Raw genomic sequence first — 16,227 nt, 5'->3', positions numbered from 1 at the left:
AGGTCTCTCTCTCTAACCTGGCTGCTGCTCAGCATCGCCATTTGCCCGCTCTGCGTTTTACAGGCGCTCCGTGCCAGGAGGACATTTCCAGCCCGCTGAAGGCAGAGCCAAGCCTTTACGATCAGAAACCCTCTCCGTTTTTCCCCCTTTCCACAAATGGTGCCTGCCTCCGCAACACGGAGTCTCTCGGAGATTTCCACCGGCAAAGCAAAGCACCTTTCCCCTTGCAATCTCCTACAGACCGTCCCTTCCACAGCTTTTACTTTGGCGAACTGAAAGCTAATCCAACAGAAATCCGGTTTACGGTTACTGAAAGGTGAGCCCGTCTCGCCAGGGGCTTGCCTGGCCCCGGGGAGGGTATGGGCTCCGGCCGCAGGGCTGCGGCTGCCATCTCTGCCGCAGTCCCACTGCGGAGCACGTGGGGACCCTGGCTGGGATGGAGAGGCTCTCCTGCGCTGCCTGCCTTGCAGGGAAGGCGCCCGCCCCTTACAAACCAGCACGTCTTTCCTCCGCGGGCGGTACAGAACGGGCACGGCGGTCATCAGAGCGGAAACTGAAATGAGTTTAAACACGGTGTTGGAGCCGCTTTTTAACAACGAAAAGACCCGAGTGCCGACGTGGCCGCGTGCGGGTAATGCTACGAGCCGGCGGAGCGACCCAGCCGCCAGCAGTGGGGTATCGCCTCGCACCCCGGCGCCGTGATGGATGGCGTGTCAGAGCTTCGGCTGCTCCTTTGACCCAATCCTGAATGAGAGTAGGGCTGGTTTCTTTTTATCCTTTGTAGTCTTTAAAGCGTTTCCTTTCAGTAGGTAATTGCATTCGGTAGCAGAAATAGAATTATTAGTGGAATAAATTGTGTTCGATTTTGGCGTGCTGCGAAGCACTGCGTCAGGACACAGCCTCAGAGAAGAGGTTCGGCTGATTTACTCATTTTAGCTCCTGTTTTTTTGTAGGATTTCATGGGATTCAGGCAGGGAATGGGTTTACGTTGTACTGCAATGTTAACCTCAAAAAGCTTTCAAAAATTCTTAGTAAGCACGCTGAACCCCTGAATTTTCATTTTAAAATTTCACTGCGGAATTTACTTTTGTCATTGTGTTAAGCTTAGGAAGTGCTCAGAAATATCAGGCATGGGCGAAGCCTCAAATAATTCGTTAGTGTGGGTTTATCCAGCTTGAATTTCGAGACAAGGCTTTTCCCCGTTTCAATAGTTAAAAGAAAATGGTGTATTTACAGCCAAAGCAGTCATTTATGTGTCCCTACGTACACAGATATATAGGACAGGGCTAGATTGAGTTCCCCTCCCTCCACCAAACCATCTGAGCACTTTTCCGTGTTAATTAGTTTGGCAGATGTAATGTCCTTCACAAAATTCATGGTGTCTCTGACCCCCTTCTATTTTATGGCGGGCCCTGCCTGATGGAGTGAGTGAAATCATGGCGGTAATCGCGTGGATGCTTTGCTTAAACAAAACCAGCATCCTTGGAGGTGGCCGTACGACGCTGTTACGCGCCCGCTGGACGCTCCGTATGGCTGGTAGCTGTCAGCGTGCGAGTCTCGGACGGCAGCAGACTCCAGCTTCACGTTTCCGAGGGGAATCTCTGCGCAGCCCCTCTGGAGCGGCATTCCCTCTTCCCCGCGAAACCTCACGCGACATGAAAAGACGGGCACGCCTGGCTCACGCGTGAGGTGGGAAAGCGCTGATATAATATTGCACTGGGAGGCTTTTCTCCCCGCACCGAGGCGACTCCAAGCTAGAAACTCCTCCTCGCTGTGCAGCAGCCTACAGTGATAAATTGATGCTGCGGCAGATTTTTTTTTTCTTTTTTTCTTTTTCTTTTTTTTTTTTTTTTTTTTGCAGTCTTAGCATAAAACGGTCAAATGATGTTCCACCGCAGAATTCAATTTCACAGTTCAGTTGGGTCCTTGATTACACTGCCAAATTCAGATTAATGTGCATTTAACTAACATGGATCAGGGACTCCTGGCCGGCAGCCAGCGGTAATAGTAGCAACCATGAGCTGTGTAGAGTTTGCTGCTCTGTCCACCCCTGTGCACCGCCACCGAAATTGATTGATTAAATGAATTCATTGCCGTAATTATTTGTAATTGTGCTACATCATGAGCCTGTGTCAAACCACCCCCCTGCCCTGAGATGCTTCGCGCGTTGGCAGGAGTCACATATGTTGTATCATAAATGTGGAGATACTATTTTCCAGGAGAAAAACATTTGGTTTTGTTTTGGGTGGGGTTTTTTTTGTCTTACATCCTTTTTTTTTTTTTTTTTTTTAAGTTTGGATAGAAGCAAGCTATTGTATGTGCAAATGTGAAGTACTTGTTTGCTTTCAGTGTAAGAAGCTTAGAAAAGCGTGGAAAATAAAAAGAAAGAAAGGAACCTGCAAATGAACAAGGCCTCCCGTTGGGATAATTTCCTCTGCGATTGTCTCTGATTTCAGACGAAAGTTAGTGGTTTCGTGACACTGCAGTTAAGTAGCGTGTCACTCTAGAAAATTATTTTAAAAATGGTAAATTGAGTTAGGTTCCTCGTCATACTGCTATTTGCAGTCACTCAAACAGCAGCCCGTAGCAGGGCAAGACAGGAGGTGACGGGGATTTCAGGGTACCACCGCCTCTGCAAGAGGAGGCTGGGTCGTCCCTGAATTGCTGGAGAAAAGCAGAAGAAAAGACTAGGCTGAGAGTCAAACCCCAGGAACTGGTATTTGAAAGGAGAGGCACAACTTAGAATTTGCCAAAGGGCTTCTGGTTGTGAACTGGATGAAATGTTGGGGGAAATGGCCCGGAGAGCCTGCAGGGCACTGCAGGTACAGAGCAAATACACTTTTTGAAGCATACGCTTTCATTAAACAAAGATTATTGTATCTATAAACAAGTACCTGGCCAGAAAAATGGACCTGAGATGCACAAGAGATCTTCTGGTCGAGATCTCCTGGTCTTCCCTGCCCTCATTTTAGTGCTGATGAGAGCGCAGCAGCTCAATGATCTAAAAATCTCTTCTCAGGTACAGGGCAGCAGTGTCACGTTGGGAAGAACAGGTACATGTGGGAGCACGTAGTGCCAGCGCCCGCTGAGGACCTTCTGGGGAACGCCAAAAACGAACTGAGTGGAGAGCAAGAAAGCTGTCTGTTCACCCGCGTTCTCTCATCTACTTTTGCGTTGCAGGTGGATTATGACCGAGCACAGCTGGTCGTTAGCCCACCGCTCTCTGGATCGGACACCTACCCCAGGGGCCCCGTAAAGCTACCTCAAAGTCAGAGCAAAGTCAGCTATTCAAGCAGCAGCTACCAGTACCCTCTGGTCTACCACAAAGCGTCCCACTATCACCAGCCGTCTCTCCAGCCCAGCTCTCCCTATATTTCCACCGCCTCCTACCCCAGCTCCCCAAGTATCACGTCAAGTGCTTATCCTCCACCCAGCTGGGGATCCTCCTCAGACCAGCAGCCCTCCAGGGTGTCCCACGAACAGTTCAGAGCTGCCCTGCAGCTTGTGGTCAGCCCCGGCGACCCCCGGGAATACTTGGACAACTTCATCAAGATCGGGGAGGGCTCCACGGGGATTGTCTGCATCGCCACCGAGAAGCACACGGGAAAGCAAGTTGCCGTGAAGAAGATGGATCTCAGGAAACAGCAGAGAAGGGAGCTGCTCTTTAATGAGGTACGTTGTTTTGGGCGGTGCGACGGGTTTTGTAGGTGGTAGACGTGGGCCAAATGACAACCACGAGAGCCAAATTAATATCTGTTTAAAAGAGGTGGTGACTCCCATGTGGATCTGTGCTGTGTAAGTGCTGTATAACCAGACCAGTTTCAAATTAGCTGCATCTCTTCCTGGCTTTAAACCTATCATACGGTGGGAAGCCAGAGCAAACAGCGGAGAAGTCTGTGGGCTGGTCCATGCAGCATATCAGGTGCACAGACGTAGCCCGGCTGTCTTTTTCTGACCGTTTGCTGGTGTAGTTTATTCTTCTGAGATGGAGGATCCAAACTAGCCTGACTATCCAAAAAGCACGTGCACCGTATTCTGGCATAGACGTGATTCTTGTTTCCTCCCTCCTTCCTCTCCTAAGTCCCTTTGCTTTCTTGATGGTTACCTACCAAAGAGCAGACAGCCCTTTTTTCATGGAACCACCTGTGTTAATTCCCACATCTCCTTTCCTGAATGGTTGCAGCCAGTTCAGAGCCCACAACTGCTTACGGAAGATTGTTTTCCCCGTGTACGTTATTTTAAATTTAGGAACATTGGTTCTTAACAGTGGTCAATGCCAAAAGCGCTGCAGGTCCCCCAGGGAAGCCAACAGTTAGCACAAACTGTTTGCTTCTGTCATTTGTTTCCCGTATTTGAACTGTGAGAGGATCTTCCCACAGCACATAACAGACCGGTTTCTTTAAAACCCTTAAAAACTGAAGATTTTTAAATTAAAATACTAGTTTTTAACAAACTTCACACAGTTCTCCTTTGCACAGTCCATGACTGTGCTGGGTATTTTGGTTTTCTTTTGCCTCGGCTGGAAGACTGCACTGAATTGGGTTGTGGTAGCTCTAACGGAGCATCTCTTGAATGGTAACATCTTGAAGCAGGTCCTACACGCTGTGCAGGACCAAGCTGCTTCCCTGACGCGCTCCAGTCACTCGTGTCATCTGAAAATTGCTTTGCAGCGGTGCTGAAATCCCTCCGTCTATAATGAAGCCTTCCCTGGCTGTTGTTTTGGCTCCTGGTCGCCTGTCTGACATCCCTCAGTACCGTGTGGTCATGGGCGCCACCTTGACTGGGCTGCTCTTACTGTGGTCCCAATTCTGCACAGTCCCTTTCAGATGTGGGCATCGAGACGTCTTCTGAGTATCCCCTATATTACCAGCATTCTGTTAAAATTCTTTGCAAAGTACCGTTTGGTGCATGATGAAGAAGACTTTGGTTGAGCGATTGATGAGGTCAAAAAAAAAAAAATAATCTCTGTTGTAGTGAGAGCAACTGGCAATAAAAACGCAATGAAATAAACCGTCCTGTTCCTGCAGTCTGGAAAAAAAGACATTATCTACCACTTATAATTTAGGAACTAAAGATTCTTCCTTTTTCCTAATGCATTTACGATGACTGCTATTTTTATGTAAATATATTGATTTTGTTTATGAGTTGGCACAAGGATTAAGGAGGACGTGATTCATAGCAGAACCTTTACTAAGCACAAAGAGAAAAGTACAGTGAAAAAGAAGGTCGAAACAAGTGTCAGATAATGCTTGTAGCAATTCACGTACCGTCTTTTTCATCCTCACAGGTTGTAATCATGAGAGATTACCATCACGAAAACGTGGTTGACATGTACAACAGTTACCTGGTCGGCGATGAGCTGTGGGTTGTGATGGAGTTTCTGGAGGGCGGCGCTTTGACAGATATAGTGACTCACACGAGGTGGGTTGGGCGTGCTGCGCCAGGACCAGCAGCGTAAATCCCACAGCGGGAGCCGGGCAGGAGGGAGCCGCCGCCGCTTTCCTTCGCGGATGCCTCCAGGCTGTGCCCTCCAGACCCCACCTCCTGCTGAGGGGAGCCGGGTACCTCCTGGTGCTCTCTCTATATATTTTTACATAGGTATATTTATTGCTGTATGTTTGTATTTACGTACAACATACATATAGGCAAACATAAAAATACATACATGCATACAATATACATATGTGGAAAACATATACATAAATATATATGTGTGTATGTACGTTTATACATATATGCGTGTGTATGTATGTATATATACTTATGTGTATATGTATATGCACACACTTATACACATACTGTAGCATGCGCACTAGACCAGCATAAATAAGCCACTGCAGTACTGTTTTTTTTTTTAAATAGAAGGGAAAAGAAATCTCTGCAAGGACCTGCTGCTAGACGGGGGTTTGCCAGTGCTTTAGGAGGTAATTTAGCGGTGACACAACTTCTCTATCCATTAGTTCCTCAAATGGCAAAAAAAAAAAAAATATCTTCTTTTCCCTGTTTGGTGATCTGTATTGTTGATTTCGCTGTCGTAACTACGTCAGTTGTAAGAGTGCGTAGTCAAAACCCACGTAACCACGCTGTCAGAAATATTAACTGCAAAGCAAGCCAAAGGCATAATGGGATGAGTATTTTTATATCAGAATATTTGTGCTTATGGTAGAGCTTGTTCCCATATTTCAGTTAATAGTGTACCTTTAAACAAGGCTATTCTCCAGCACAAAAGCTGGAGTGTATGGAACTGCTTTTCCTCTTCTGAGTGGAAACATTAGATTTTACAGCCCTCTTTACATCTGCTCTTCACTCATCCTGATAAGCAGGATAAAATGAGATAGGGGAGAGGAAGTATTTATTTAATTTCTTCCTCTTGAATTAAAAAAAAAAAAAAAAAAAATCCCACATCATTCCAGTGGGGGAGTAGTTAGGTGAACAAGAAGAAAAGCGAAGAATAGTAAATTGGAAAAGTTATCTTCTCTCATAGTTTAATGATACTCTTAGATCCTACCAGAAGCAGAGTTGTAACACAGGTCTTTTATTTTTTAGTGTTGCCTTAGCTGATGTGCTGAAATAAATCACAATATTGCAAGTCGTTTGTTAACTACTGCTCCCCAAAACATTAAAAGCTCCATCTTAGATATTTCTGACAGGAGTTTAACAGCAAACAGATGTTCCCAGGACACCACTTCTTCAGAGCTGTCATCTATTTTTTTACTCAAAATAGTCTTTCCTTAATCTTCTGGGGTTTTTTTTACATTGCGTGACCTTCCCTCAAAGATTTTGCTAAAAAGCTGCAAATGGCACGCAAAGCTAAAGCAGAAATCTCCACGGGTATTTTTCTGCTCGCATAGGAGAGATGCTGGGGACATCCAGCGATGGGCGGCGGGGTCAGGGTACACCACCCATCCCGGCCGTTACCATCGCGCTGTGGCAGACAGCTTCTTCCAGAATAGGATTTGCACGCCTGCACAGAAATTAGGACTCTGGCTGTTTATTTTTCTACTGCAATACCCTGAATATTTTGTAGAGAAGGCATAAAAGCAAAGGAAATGCTCCCAAAGAGCTACACCCAGGGCCTGATGTTTTGTCTGCACAATTAAGAGTGTTTTTTCTTTTATTTATTCCATGCCCGTTTCCATCCCAGTAGTGATTTACCCTCTTTGGCAAGCGGTGAGTTTACTGTAAATAAGGCATTTCTGTTATTTCCCAGAGGGAAACAGGCTCACTCTAACAGGCTACATCACACAGTACGCTCTGCTTTTTTAGTGCTGCAGGGAGATTTATCCAGACCTCATTGCAGAATTGTTCTTCGCCCCTCGTCTCCCCTTTTTTGACAGAAATAGGACCACAGAGCCGTTGCCTAAAAGAGCTGCTGCCTGTCTGTATACTGGTGGGAGGGGGGTCTTGTGCCTCTTCGCTCCAGCTCCCCTCTCCCGCTGGCTTCATTAACGCTCAGCTCGGTTTTCCGCCTCGCTGTTTCAGGATGAACGAGGAGCAGATAGCGACCGTCTGCCTGTCTGTCCTGAGAGCCCTGTCCTACCTGCACAACCAAGGCGTCATCCACCGCGACATCAAAAGCGACTCCATCCTTCTCACAAGCGACGGGAGGGTGAGTGCCCAACATTTCCCCCGTCGGCTCTTGGGGCTGGCAGGAAAATAGCTGCACGCGTTCGAAGCGACGCTAACTTAAAATAAGCCGGGCGCGTGATACCGGGGGTACAACCTGTGAATAACTTGTTAAGAGAGCTGAATCAGAAGAACATAGGCCTGGCCAGTGATTGACATCTGCGCTGCACGCAGAGTCCCCGGGGGGAAATCGGAGCTGTCAAAAGGGCAGTGGCAGAAGAAACTATGCCACGTAGGTGATGCTTAGGTGATTGGAGACTTTCCTTTCTGCTGCGTAACTCCTACCCTGATGCCCCTCAAAAATATTTTCTTTTTACTACATTTAGTTATCCTTTAGTTCGCAAGTTTTTATACATTGCTCTGTTTTCCCAAGCTAGTTAGGAGGTATAGAATAATTACTAAAGTGATCAATAATACAGCATTGTTCAAACATTAAGGAAAGGTATAAAATCAAAAGGCTTCTCGGGTAGAATACAGCCTCAGTTGGTATGCGAAGAATCCGCTACATCTGCGATTCCCTGTACAATATTGCTTGCAAAGCAACACGGGGAGTGGGGTGGGGTGGAGATTCCACGGCCAAGCCCTGTGATAATCTGGCAAATATGGGAACGAGATGGTCCTATGGAACTGGTAAACTGCATACTTACTACCCTGAGCCAACAGTTTGTCAAAGTTCAACAAAATGCTGTCCTCTGTACGAACTTTGCTCATTATAATGTCATTATAATACCAAACCACACCTCCATCCCAAAGGCTACCCGCCTCCAGGGTGCGACCACTCCTCCTTGAGTCTGTGCCCTGAATTTTTTGTAAATTATACCTTTAAATGAGAGGCGAGAGAATTTTATACCAATCATAATAAAAGTATTTATGACTAGAGTCACTCAAACTCCACCTTGAAGATAAAAAATAGTATAAAAATGGCCCAAGAAAGGGGGAGTATCAGGGAAGACCCCATCGTGAACAAGTCGAGGAGAACTCCATCACTGACTGCCGTGACTTCTAGGATCAGTCGACGGGGCTGAGCCTCTCTTCCCCCCCCATAAGGACTCTTGTGGGTAAGATTCAAACACTTGGCTATACCAAGTGCTTCTCCGGGAAACTTAGAAATCTCTATATAGAGTGGTTTTATACCTTAGCGCATTTGTAACCGAGCTACATTACTAACATCTTTAGTATTCGCATGTGCTTTGCAGACAGTCGCTATCACCGGCAACCCAAAAGAACCTGTGTGTCTGTTGCTTCAATAACTGCACTGTGTAGGCAGCTGGTCGTTTGGGTTTCTCATTGAACGCGACCAAAGAGTGGCCGTGCTAGTTCGTGAGCACGACTGGGCTGAAGGTGCAGTCCGCTATTAGTGTATCCAGAACCGTAACAGTTTAATATATATTAAATGCGCCCGGACTGATAGTGGTGAATTGGGCATCCCTCAGAATTTAAACCTAGCCGCCCCTAGCCTCCCACCTCGGTGAGGAGTGTTAGAACGCAAGGGGGTTTATTTTCTGCCAAAACTACTTTGCCCCTTAACGCAACAGAAGGCTACCATCAATCTATCTGAATAGGAAATATCCTGCAGTACTGCTGAAACTCTCCCTGATGGTGAGAGTAGCTTTTACCATAGATGCACTTACAAGATGCTTGATAATACCCGTCCCACACTGCTGTTTGCTCGGATGGGTCTTTCTTTGCGTTGTTGATGAGTGGGGGGAGAGGGAGAGAAAATGCTGCGCATGACCTGCTCAGTAAGCAAAATAAAGTTTGCATGCAAAAAGAATACTACATCAAGAGTGTTTGGTCCCAAAGAAATTACGATTCCCTTACCAGGAGAAAGGTGGGTTTGTGCTGTGGTATTTCTGGGCATAGACAGCAGTAAAACACGAGGCCCCTAAAACTTGGGGCCCCCAAAGGCTTAGGCGGAGGGAAACCAATTAGTCATAAGACCCTAATTTCTGCTTGAGCGAGGCACTAGTTTGCATCTCACCTTGTGGCCCCATTGAGATAATTTGAGTAAAAACCAGTGCACTCGCACCCAGTGAGTCCCATAAGCAGAACTTTAAGGGTAACTCCATTGGCGTTTCACACCTGTCCAAAGCAAGACTTAGTGGGTTGGACTGAGCCCGAGAGCACCCGGTCAGTCTGGAACCATACTTAGATCTTCTGCTTCAGAAGGTAAGACTCTTGGCTTCCCAGGCCTGCTCTGATTCCCCAATCAAAGTCTCACCTTCATAATTTGCTTCCCTCTCCACCAAGGGAGAGGGATTTTCTTCCTGCAGTGGTCACAGGCTGCTCCTGTTAATCCTGTCGGGGGAAGAAAATTCCACGTGTGTAGGAGTTCTTCAGTTGTGATTTTAATCTATGTTGTTGAAATAGCATCTGATCTGCTCTCGGGATCTGCATACAGTGCCTCATTATACTCATTACTCCAGTACTTATTATCTGCATTGCAGATTTCTTCATGGCTGTGTTGTGCAATTATCTTTTTTTAGAAAATTGTCTTCTTTTATGTACTCGAATGAGCAATAGATATGCAAAACCTCTTGTGCTCCGACAAAAGAAGATTGGGCTCTGCTTCCAAAATATACATTATTTCTTCCATTCTTCGTCCTGTAAACTGAAAAATACATTTACCATGGAGAACTTGGCTATTATTGGCTTTGTTTTAGAAATACCAACAATCATTTCGTGATTCTGTTAAAAATAATACCCTTAGTTTTTAAAAAAGTAATGTCTGTACTGAATCCAAAAGAAAACAAATCAGTGCTGATAATAAAATGCTGGTCTACACAATGCAGCGATTTATGAAACTTCCCACTTCAGTTGTCCTGGAGCTGTTTGGGCTCATTTCGTATCCCCGGACACTGAGTATGTGATCGGACATGTGGCTTATGGACCTTGGACATGGGTCACTGTGTGCTGTATAGCTGGGGGTGATGGGGTTTAGCTTAGTGTCCAGGAGACCCCATATGATAGCGTCCAGGCTATCATATGGGGTCTCCTGGGAAAAAACCCCAAACAAACAGAAAACTTTAGCCTTAAGGAACAAGCTGTTTCTGGAAGAGGGTGATGCCACCAGCACTCAGAGCAGCTTGTTTTGGTTGGGGGTTGGAGGAGTTTTCACCTTGGCGTTGTACAGCAACGGGGAGGGGGAGGCGATAATTTTCCATAATTTTTGTTGTAAAAAAAAAAAAACAAACCACCAACCTGGCATAAAAGTATGAGCAGGCACATGATGCAGCAAGAGCTGCTCTCCGGAGTGCTTGTGTATCCCATTATTTCTATTTCAGGTCACTGCCACAGCTACTCAAGGACAGCACTGTCTTTAATTCCCGAGTTCCCAAGCAAAGGGGGCAGGTGCCCCCTACCTCTCGCAACCATTTTGGAAGCGTCTTCCCTGCCTTCCCCAAATTAGCTCCCCTCCTACATAAAGGAGACAGTTTCTTTAGTGATAGTCCACAGTGTGAGGTCCTGGCCTTGAAAAATCATTGGTGGGGGGCGTATTGCTTTGTGTGAGTGTTCGATTGTGCTTTCTGTGGTAAAAGCAAATGGGGTGAATGACACTTGTTTCATCTGTTTTCTGGCAAACTCACAGACCGTATACCTGATACAAATAATAGGCGTGGTGTGTATCACTTGCAATATGTATATTATTAAATATTAGTATATGTACATAGACGAGAAATGTGGGATTTGCATATATGCAATAATAGATTCCTTATAAAATACTTCAGAATTTTTTGCTTTCCTTCTATTTTTAAAATATTCTAAGCTATTTATCACCTCCACATCTTTTGCTGGTGGAGAGGCAGTAAGCTGTGACAGGCAGTCTTAGTAACGAGCACCACTGCCACTCTCTCCTACTTCTTTTCCTTGCCTTAGTTTTAATTAGACACGCACTCCCCAGGCTGCATTGCCGTCTCCAGCCACACTTCCAAAATTGCGCTGCTGTCCCATCCCAGGCGCACGCTGCGGCTCTGTCCCCGTTCCCCCTGCTGCAGCTGGAGATGTGTCTCTCAGAGGCACGTGTGTCTCCCAGGAATTTGCCTTGTGGTTCAAGGGGAGCTTTTTCTTTTTCTTTTCAGATAAAACTGTCCGACTTTGGGTTCTGTGCCCAAGTGTCAAAGGAGGTCCCCAGGAGGAAGTCGCTGGTTGGGACGCCGTACTGGATGGCGCCGGAGGTGATATCCCGCCTGCCCTACGGCACCGAGGTGAGTACCGCGTGGCTGGTTTCCCCCTGCGCGGTGCCTTGGTCGACCCCGCTGAGCCCCAGGAGAAACCTACAGCTCAAATGCATTTACACAGCTATGCTGAATAGCAGCAATTACGTTTGCCCGAGTGCTGCACTGGGCCTTGTTGTAAAGTATTTCTCCGAGACGAAGTTGTTAAATAGCAACTCTGTTTAGCGCACGAAACAATGTAATGCCTTTACATATTTTAGCTTAGGGTGCTGCATTAAAGGAAAGTGGCATCATTTGCACATCATGATAGACCCTTTGATGATCTTTAATATCAAACCTGCAAGCTGGAGCTGCAGTTACAGGTGTCTTCACCTGCAGATACCAAACCAGCAGCCCAATCACATGCCCGTACTGCACAGCCGGGTCACATCAGGAGTTGCACAGACCCGCAGGCTGAGATCCACTCTGCTTTTGTCCAACTGAAGCCTGAAATCCCCCTCCTCCGGAGGAGCGCAGCAAAGGCACAGGCACAGGTTTGGGTCCTGTAGGGTCCCAAAACGAGGAGCCGGCTGGGTTTGCCACCCTTTGCGTCGGCTCATTCCTTGGACTCAATCTCTCATTAGTTGAGAGTGGGGAGGGGGGAAAGGTGTATCTGTGGGAACTATTTTAAGCACTGCCAAAGGTTCTGAGGCATTTCACGAGTTTTTATTGGAGCCCTTCAGATGAGAGCAGAAAAAGCCTGTGAGTGGGGACCCGGCGGCTCTGCAGTGCCGTACCCCATCCATTAGGAAGCTCTGAGTCACGGCACTTCTGCAGTGCCAACCCGGGAAGAGCAATCCCCTCTCCCGCGCTCAGCCGTGACAGTGACTCACGCCTCCCCAGCCAGAGCCGCGGCTGCATTTTCTCCTCTGCGTGGTGAGGGGAGTCATCTTCTGCTGCATAGTGCCTATAGTAACAGCTGCAGAGAGAAAACCTGCAAGACAGATATAGATAAATAGACAAATATAGATAAATAGACGTATATAGCTCTCTATATATTTACCCATAGATACACACGTGTGTACACACACACACAGAGAGAAACGAGCCGAGGCCTGAGACAGGAGATGCTGCACTTTCACATCGCGCAGCAGGGACGGATTTGGCACAGGCCGGGAGAGCGCCCGCCCGAGAGCGAGAGCACACTGCAGGCACCAGCGTTCACCCAGGACGCGTGGCATTGTAGGAGACGTTTCAGGGATAATAACATCAGCTATTATTAGCCCATTAATAACACTGAAGGGATTATAAAGCAGCTGAACTTACGGCTACGTTAGGTGTCCCACCAGAAGGGAAAAGGAGAACAAAATAAAAAGAGGATTTAAGCTGAAGGATAGTGTTGGCAAAAGAGCAAAAGCAGTATGAACTGGCCTTGGCTGTATTTGGGCTGGTAAATGACAGGAATTACAGTCATCAGAGGATTGGGACTCTGGAGCAGCTCTGCAGCAGGTCAGGACAAAAAACAAACAAAAAAAAATTGTTTGTTTTTTTTTTTAAAGCTGGAGTGGAAGCACTTTCCAAAGGAATTATATGCCATATTACCTGTGATGGCTGGAAACGGGCCCGGGTGTAGTAAGTGCTTACGTTTGCTGTGGTCTCAGATGGAGATCCTGTAGGCTTTAATATTCAGGGGAAATAGAGTAACTGATTTCACAGCAGCTGAAGTGTACTCTGCTCTCCCACTAGCTGCACCTTTCTGTAGCGTTGCAGCACCAGCCTGGGGTAAATATTCACTGGGTGCAAATCAGCACAGCAGAAATGCAGCGCAGTAGGGTGCAGCCAGCCTCAGACGGGCATGCCTTAGCAGTGCTTCCAGTTGTCATCACCTCAACCTGCTCGACGCGGGTTTGTAAGTAATTTCTAATTTATTTCTTCAATGCACTTACTGCTCAGAAGAAAAAATTGCTGTCAGCTGATTAACAAAAGAAAGATTCGTGGTGGTGGCTCACCAGACTGTTGGCTTAGACAGCAGGTACAACAGCATGAGCCAGCGCAGAGGTTTGCATGAACCCGAGTGTTGAGCCCGTTACCCCCCTCTCTGCACTGTCAGCGGTGTTTATGAGGGGACTGTGTGTTACAGGTGGATATCTGGTCCCTGGGCATCATGGTGATAGAGATGATAGACGGCGAACCTCCCTACTTCAACGAGCCGCCGCTGCAGGCCATGCGCCGAATCCGGGATAACTTACCGCCCCGGGTGAAGGACATGCACAAGGTCAGACTTTCCATAGGTGATGAGGGTCTTACATTACAAAGGGGTAATAAAACCATAGCCACACACTTGCATGCCCAAGGGATACATTGCATCTTTAGGTACCAACTTCAGCAGTGGGTCCTACGCAGGACTTGTGTGGGGAGGATGGGAGACCAATGCCAGCAGCAAACTGTAGCCTTTTTTGTGCCCGGCCATGGCTTTTGCTCCCTGTGCTTCCCACCCTGTCCGAGGACCAGAGCAAGTCGGCACACGAGCCCTGCTGCGCCTGGGTTGGCACATCTATGCCCCGTGCCAGAGCATTTGGGTACCTCCCATTTTGGGTGTGCTTCTAGACGTCAGGCCTGAGCCCTCAGTGTGTGTTACCGCTTTTCTCACACACCACATGCAAAGCTGTGCATTGTGTGCTGTTCTGCACCCCACCGATACCCCAGTACTCTCCCTATTAACGGCACATAAAAGACACACGGCCCTTCAGCTCAGTACATCTGTTGCCACAGGGAAGCTCAGCGTCCCCCTTGTTTACCCAACAAAAGCAGAGGCACAGACCAAGTGTCGGTTGGAAATGGGTTTCTTTGTCCACCCCTAACACCAGTGTGCTGTTGCAGGTCTCCTCGGTCCTCCGGGGCTTTTTGGACTCGATGCTCGTGCGAGAGCCCTCGCAGAGAGCCACGGCCCAGGAACTGTTAAGACACCCATTTCTCAAACTGGCCGGGCCCCCTTCTTGCATCGTGCCCCTCATGAGGCAGCACAGGCACCGCTGAAGCCAGCGCCGTTTCGGGAGGAGGTCAGTGCAGAGGCCAGATAACAGCCGTGCAGGAATCCCGGCAGTTGTGTGGGACCCGCGGGCAGGTAAGAGAAACTGTGGTATATAGAAATCCAAGGAGGCTGCGAGGGACCAGGGAGCGATCCTGGGCACCAGCTGGGTGGGCACGCTCCGCTGTGGACCGTCACTCCCTCGCGCTGTCATCTTCTCAGCCATCCAGGCAGAAGGCACCAAACGCAAACAAGGTTGGAAAGATGATTAATAGAGGATAGCACAACCAGAGTGAAACAGCAGAATTTTATTGCAGGCTACGGCACTTCTATTTCAGAAGAACACTTTTCTGACAAAAAAAAAAAAAAGCACTTTTTATCTCAGTCATAGCAGCGCAATGTATTTTGAAATGAATTTGTAATTTTCTGTACAGTACGTTTTGATAATTTGCAGTACTTTGTCATGTAACTGTTGTGTTAGGTGAAGTAATGTGTAACTTAGGAGGAATTTGAGAAGATAAAAAAGTTTCCTACTTTTTTAACCCTTTTGAAAACAGAAAAAAAAAAAAAAAAACAAACAAACCACCCAACCTTTAGGACGTTAGAAAGTTTTGTAGATTTTCTGTTGGGGCGAGGGGAGTTACGGCAGCCCAAAGAGCGATGGGAGCTGGCGCTACCAGTGATGCAGTGGCAATCAGTCAGAGCTGCTGCTGAATGTTAGTGGCTGTCAGGGTCTCTCTTATCTCCCCCTTTCTCCCACAGTGGGAACCAACGCATCTGACATACCTTTGCTCAAGGGTCCTCTTCTCACGCCGTGGCGGTCCCTTCGTTTTATGCCACCACAAGGTCACTTTTCTTATCACAAAAATATCTCCGTTATTTCTGTCCTGCTCTGGAAGTGGAAAGGGACGGCAGGAGTCCGCCCGCCTGCCCAGCGGGTCTCCTCCCGAGCTCGGACAGACCGTTGTGATGCGTTAGGAGATGTTTGCCACATAGAAGAAGTCGTGCTGCTGTCTAGACCTTTTTGAATGTTGATGCAACAGTTGACTACTACGGTACAATTTTGTGTTATTCGTTGAATGACTTTGCATGTTAATTGTAGGCCTAAATAGATTTGCCTTTAAAATTTTTAGAAGTGCTTCATAATGATTTCAATGATAAATGAATTTTATTTATTAATAATTAGTTCTTTTTAATTAAGTGTAATATGAAAGCCATGTTTTTCAAGGGTTTTTTTTCTTACTGACCTCATTTTACGCTATCATTAAGAAATACAAAGCCAATTTTGTGAAAACAGTTTCTTTCTTATGGAATTTCATAGTGAATAAATTAATTGTTATTTATTATAGTAAATTATAACCAAACATCTAATCAATCCTTCAGGAGCTGTTCCTTAAAGATCTTCCAGAAAAAAAGAGT

General features: G+C 46.9%; 1 protein-coding gene across 1 annotated transcript in view; it reads left to right on the top strand.

Annotated features, from left to right (window-relative positions):
- Positions 1-14,816, top strand: part of PAK5 (p21 (RAC1) activated kinase 5) — a gene marked incomplete at its 3' end in the record, with an annotated part of 60,645 nt that extends 45,829 nt beyond the window's left edge. Inside the window, exons 5-10 of the mRNA XM_082481436.1 lie at positions 3,181-3,672; positions 5,288-5,421; positions 7,483-7,609; positions 11,706-11,831; positions 13,921-14,055; positions 14,661-14,816. Of these exons, the coding sequence (XP_082337562.1) occupies positions 3,181-3,672; positions 5,288-5,421; positions 7,483-7,609; positions 11,706-11,831; positions 13,921-14,055; positions 14,661-14,816 (1,170 nt within the window). The remainder of the gene's footprint in view (positions 1-3,180; positions 3,673-5,287; positions 5,422-7,482; positions 7,610-11,705; positions 11,832-13,920; positions 14,056-14,660) is intronic.
- Between the last annotated feature and the right edge of the window lie 1,411 nt (positions 14,817-16,227).

Source organism: Vanellus vanellus (genome assembly GCF_965231255.1).
Source record: "Vanellus vanellus genome assembly, chromosome: 3".
Lineage (NCBI taxonomy): Eukaryota > Metazoa > Chordata > Aves > Charadriiformes > Charadriidae > Vanellus > Vanellus vanellus.
The sequence above is the reverse complement of the archived record's forward strand: the minus strand, read 5'-3'. Positions and strand labels throughout refer to the sequence as shown.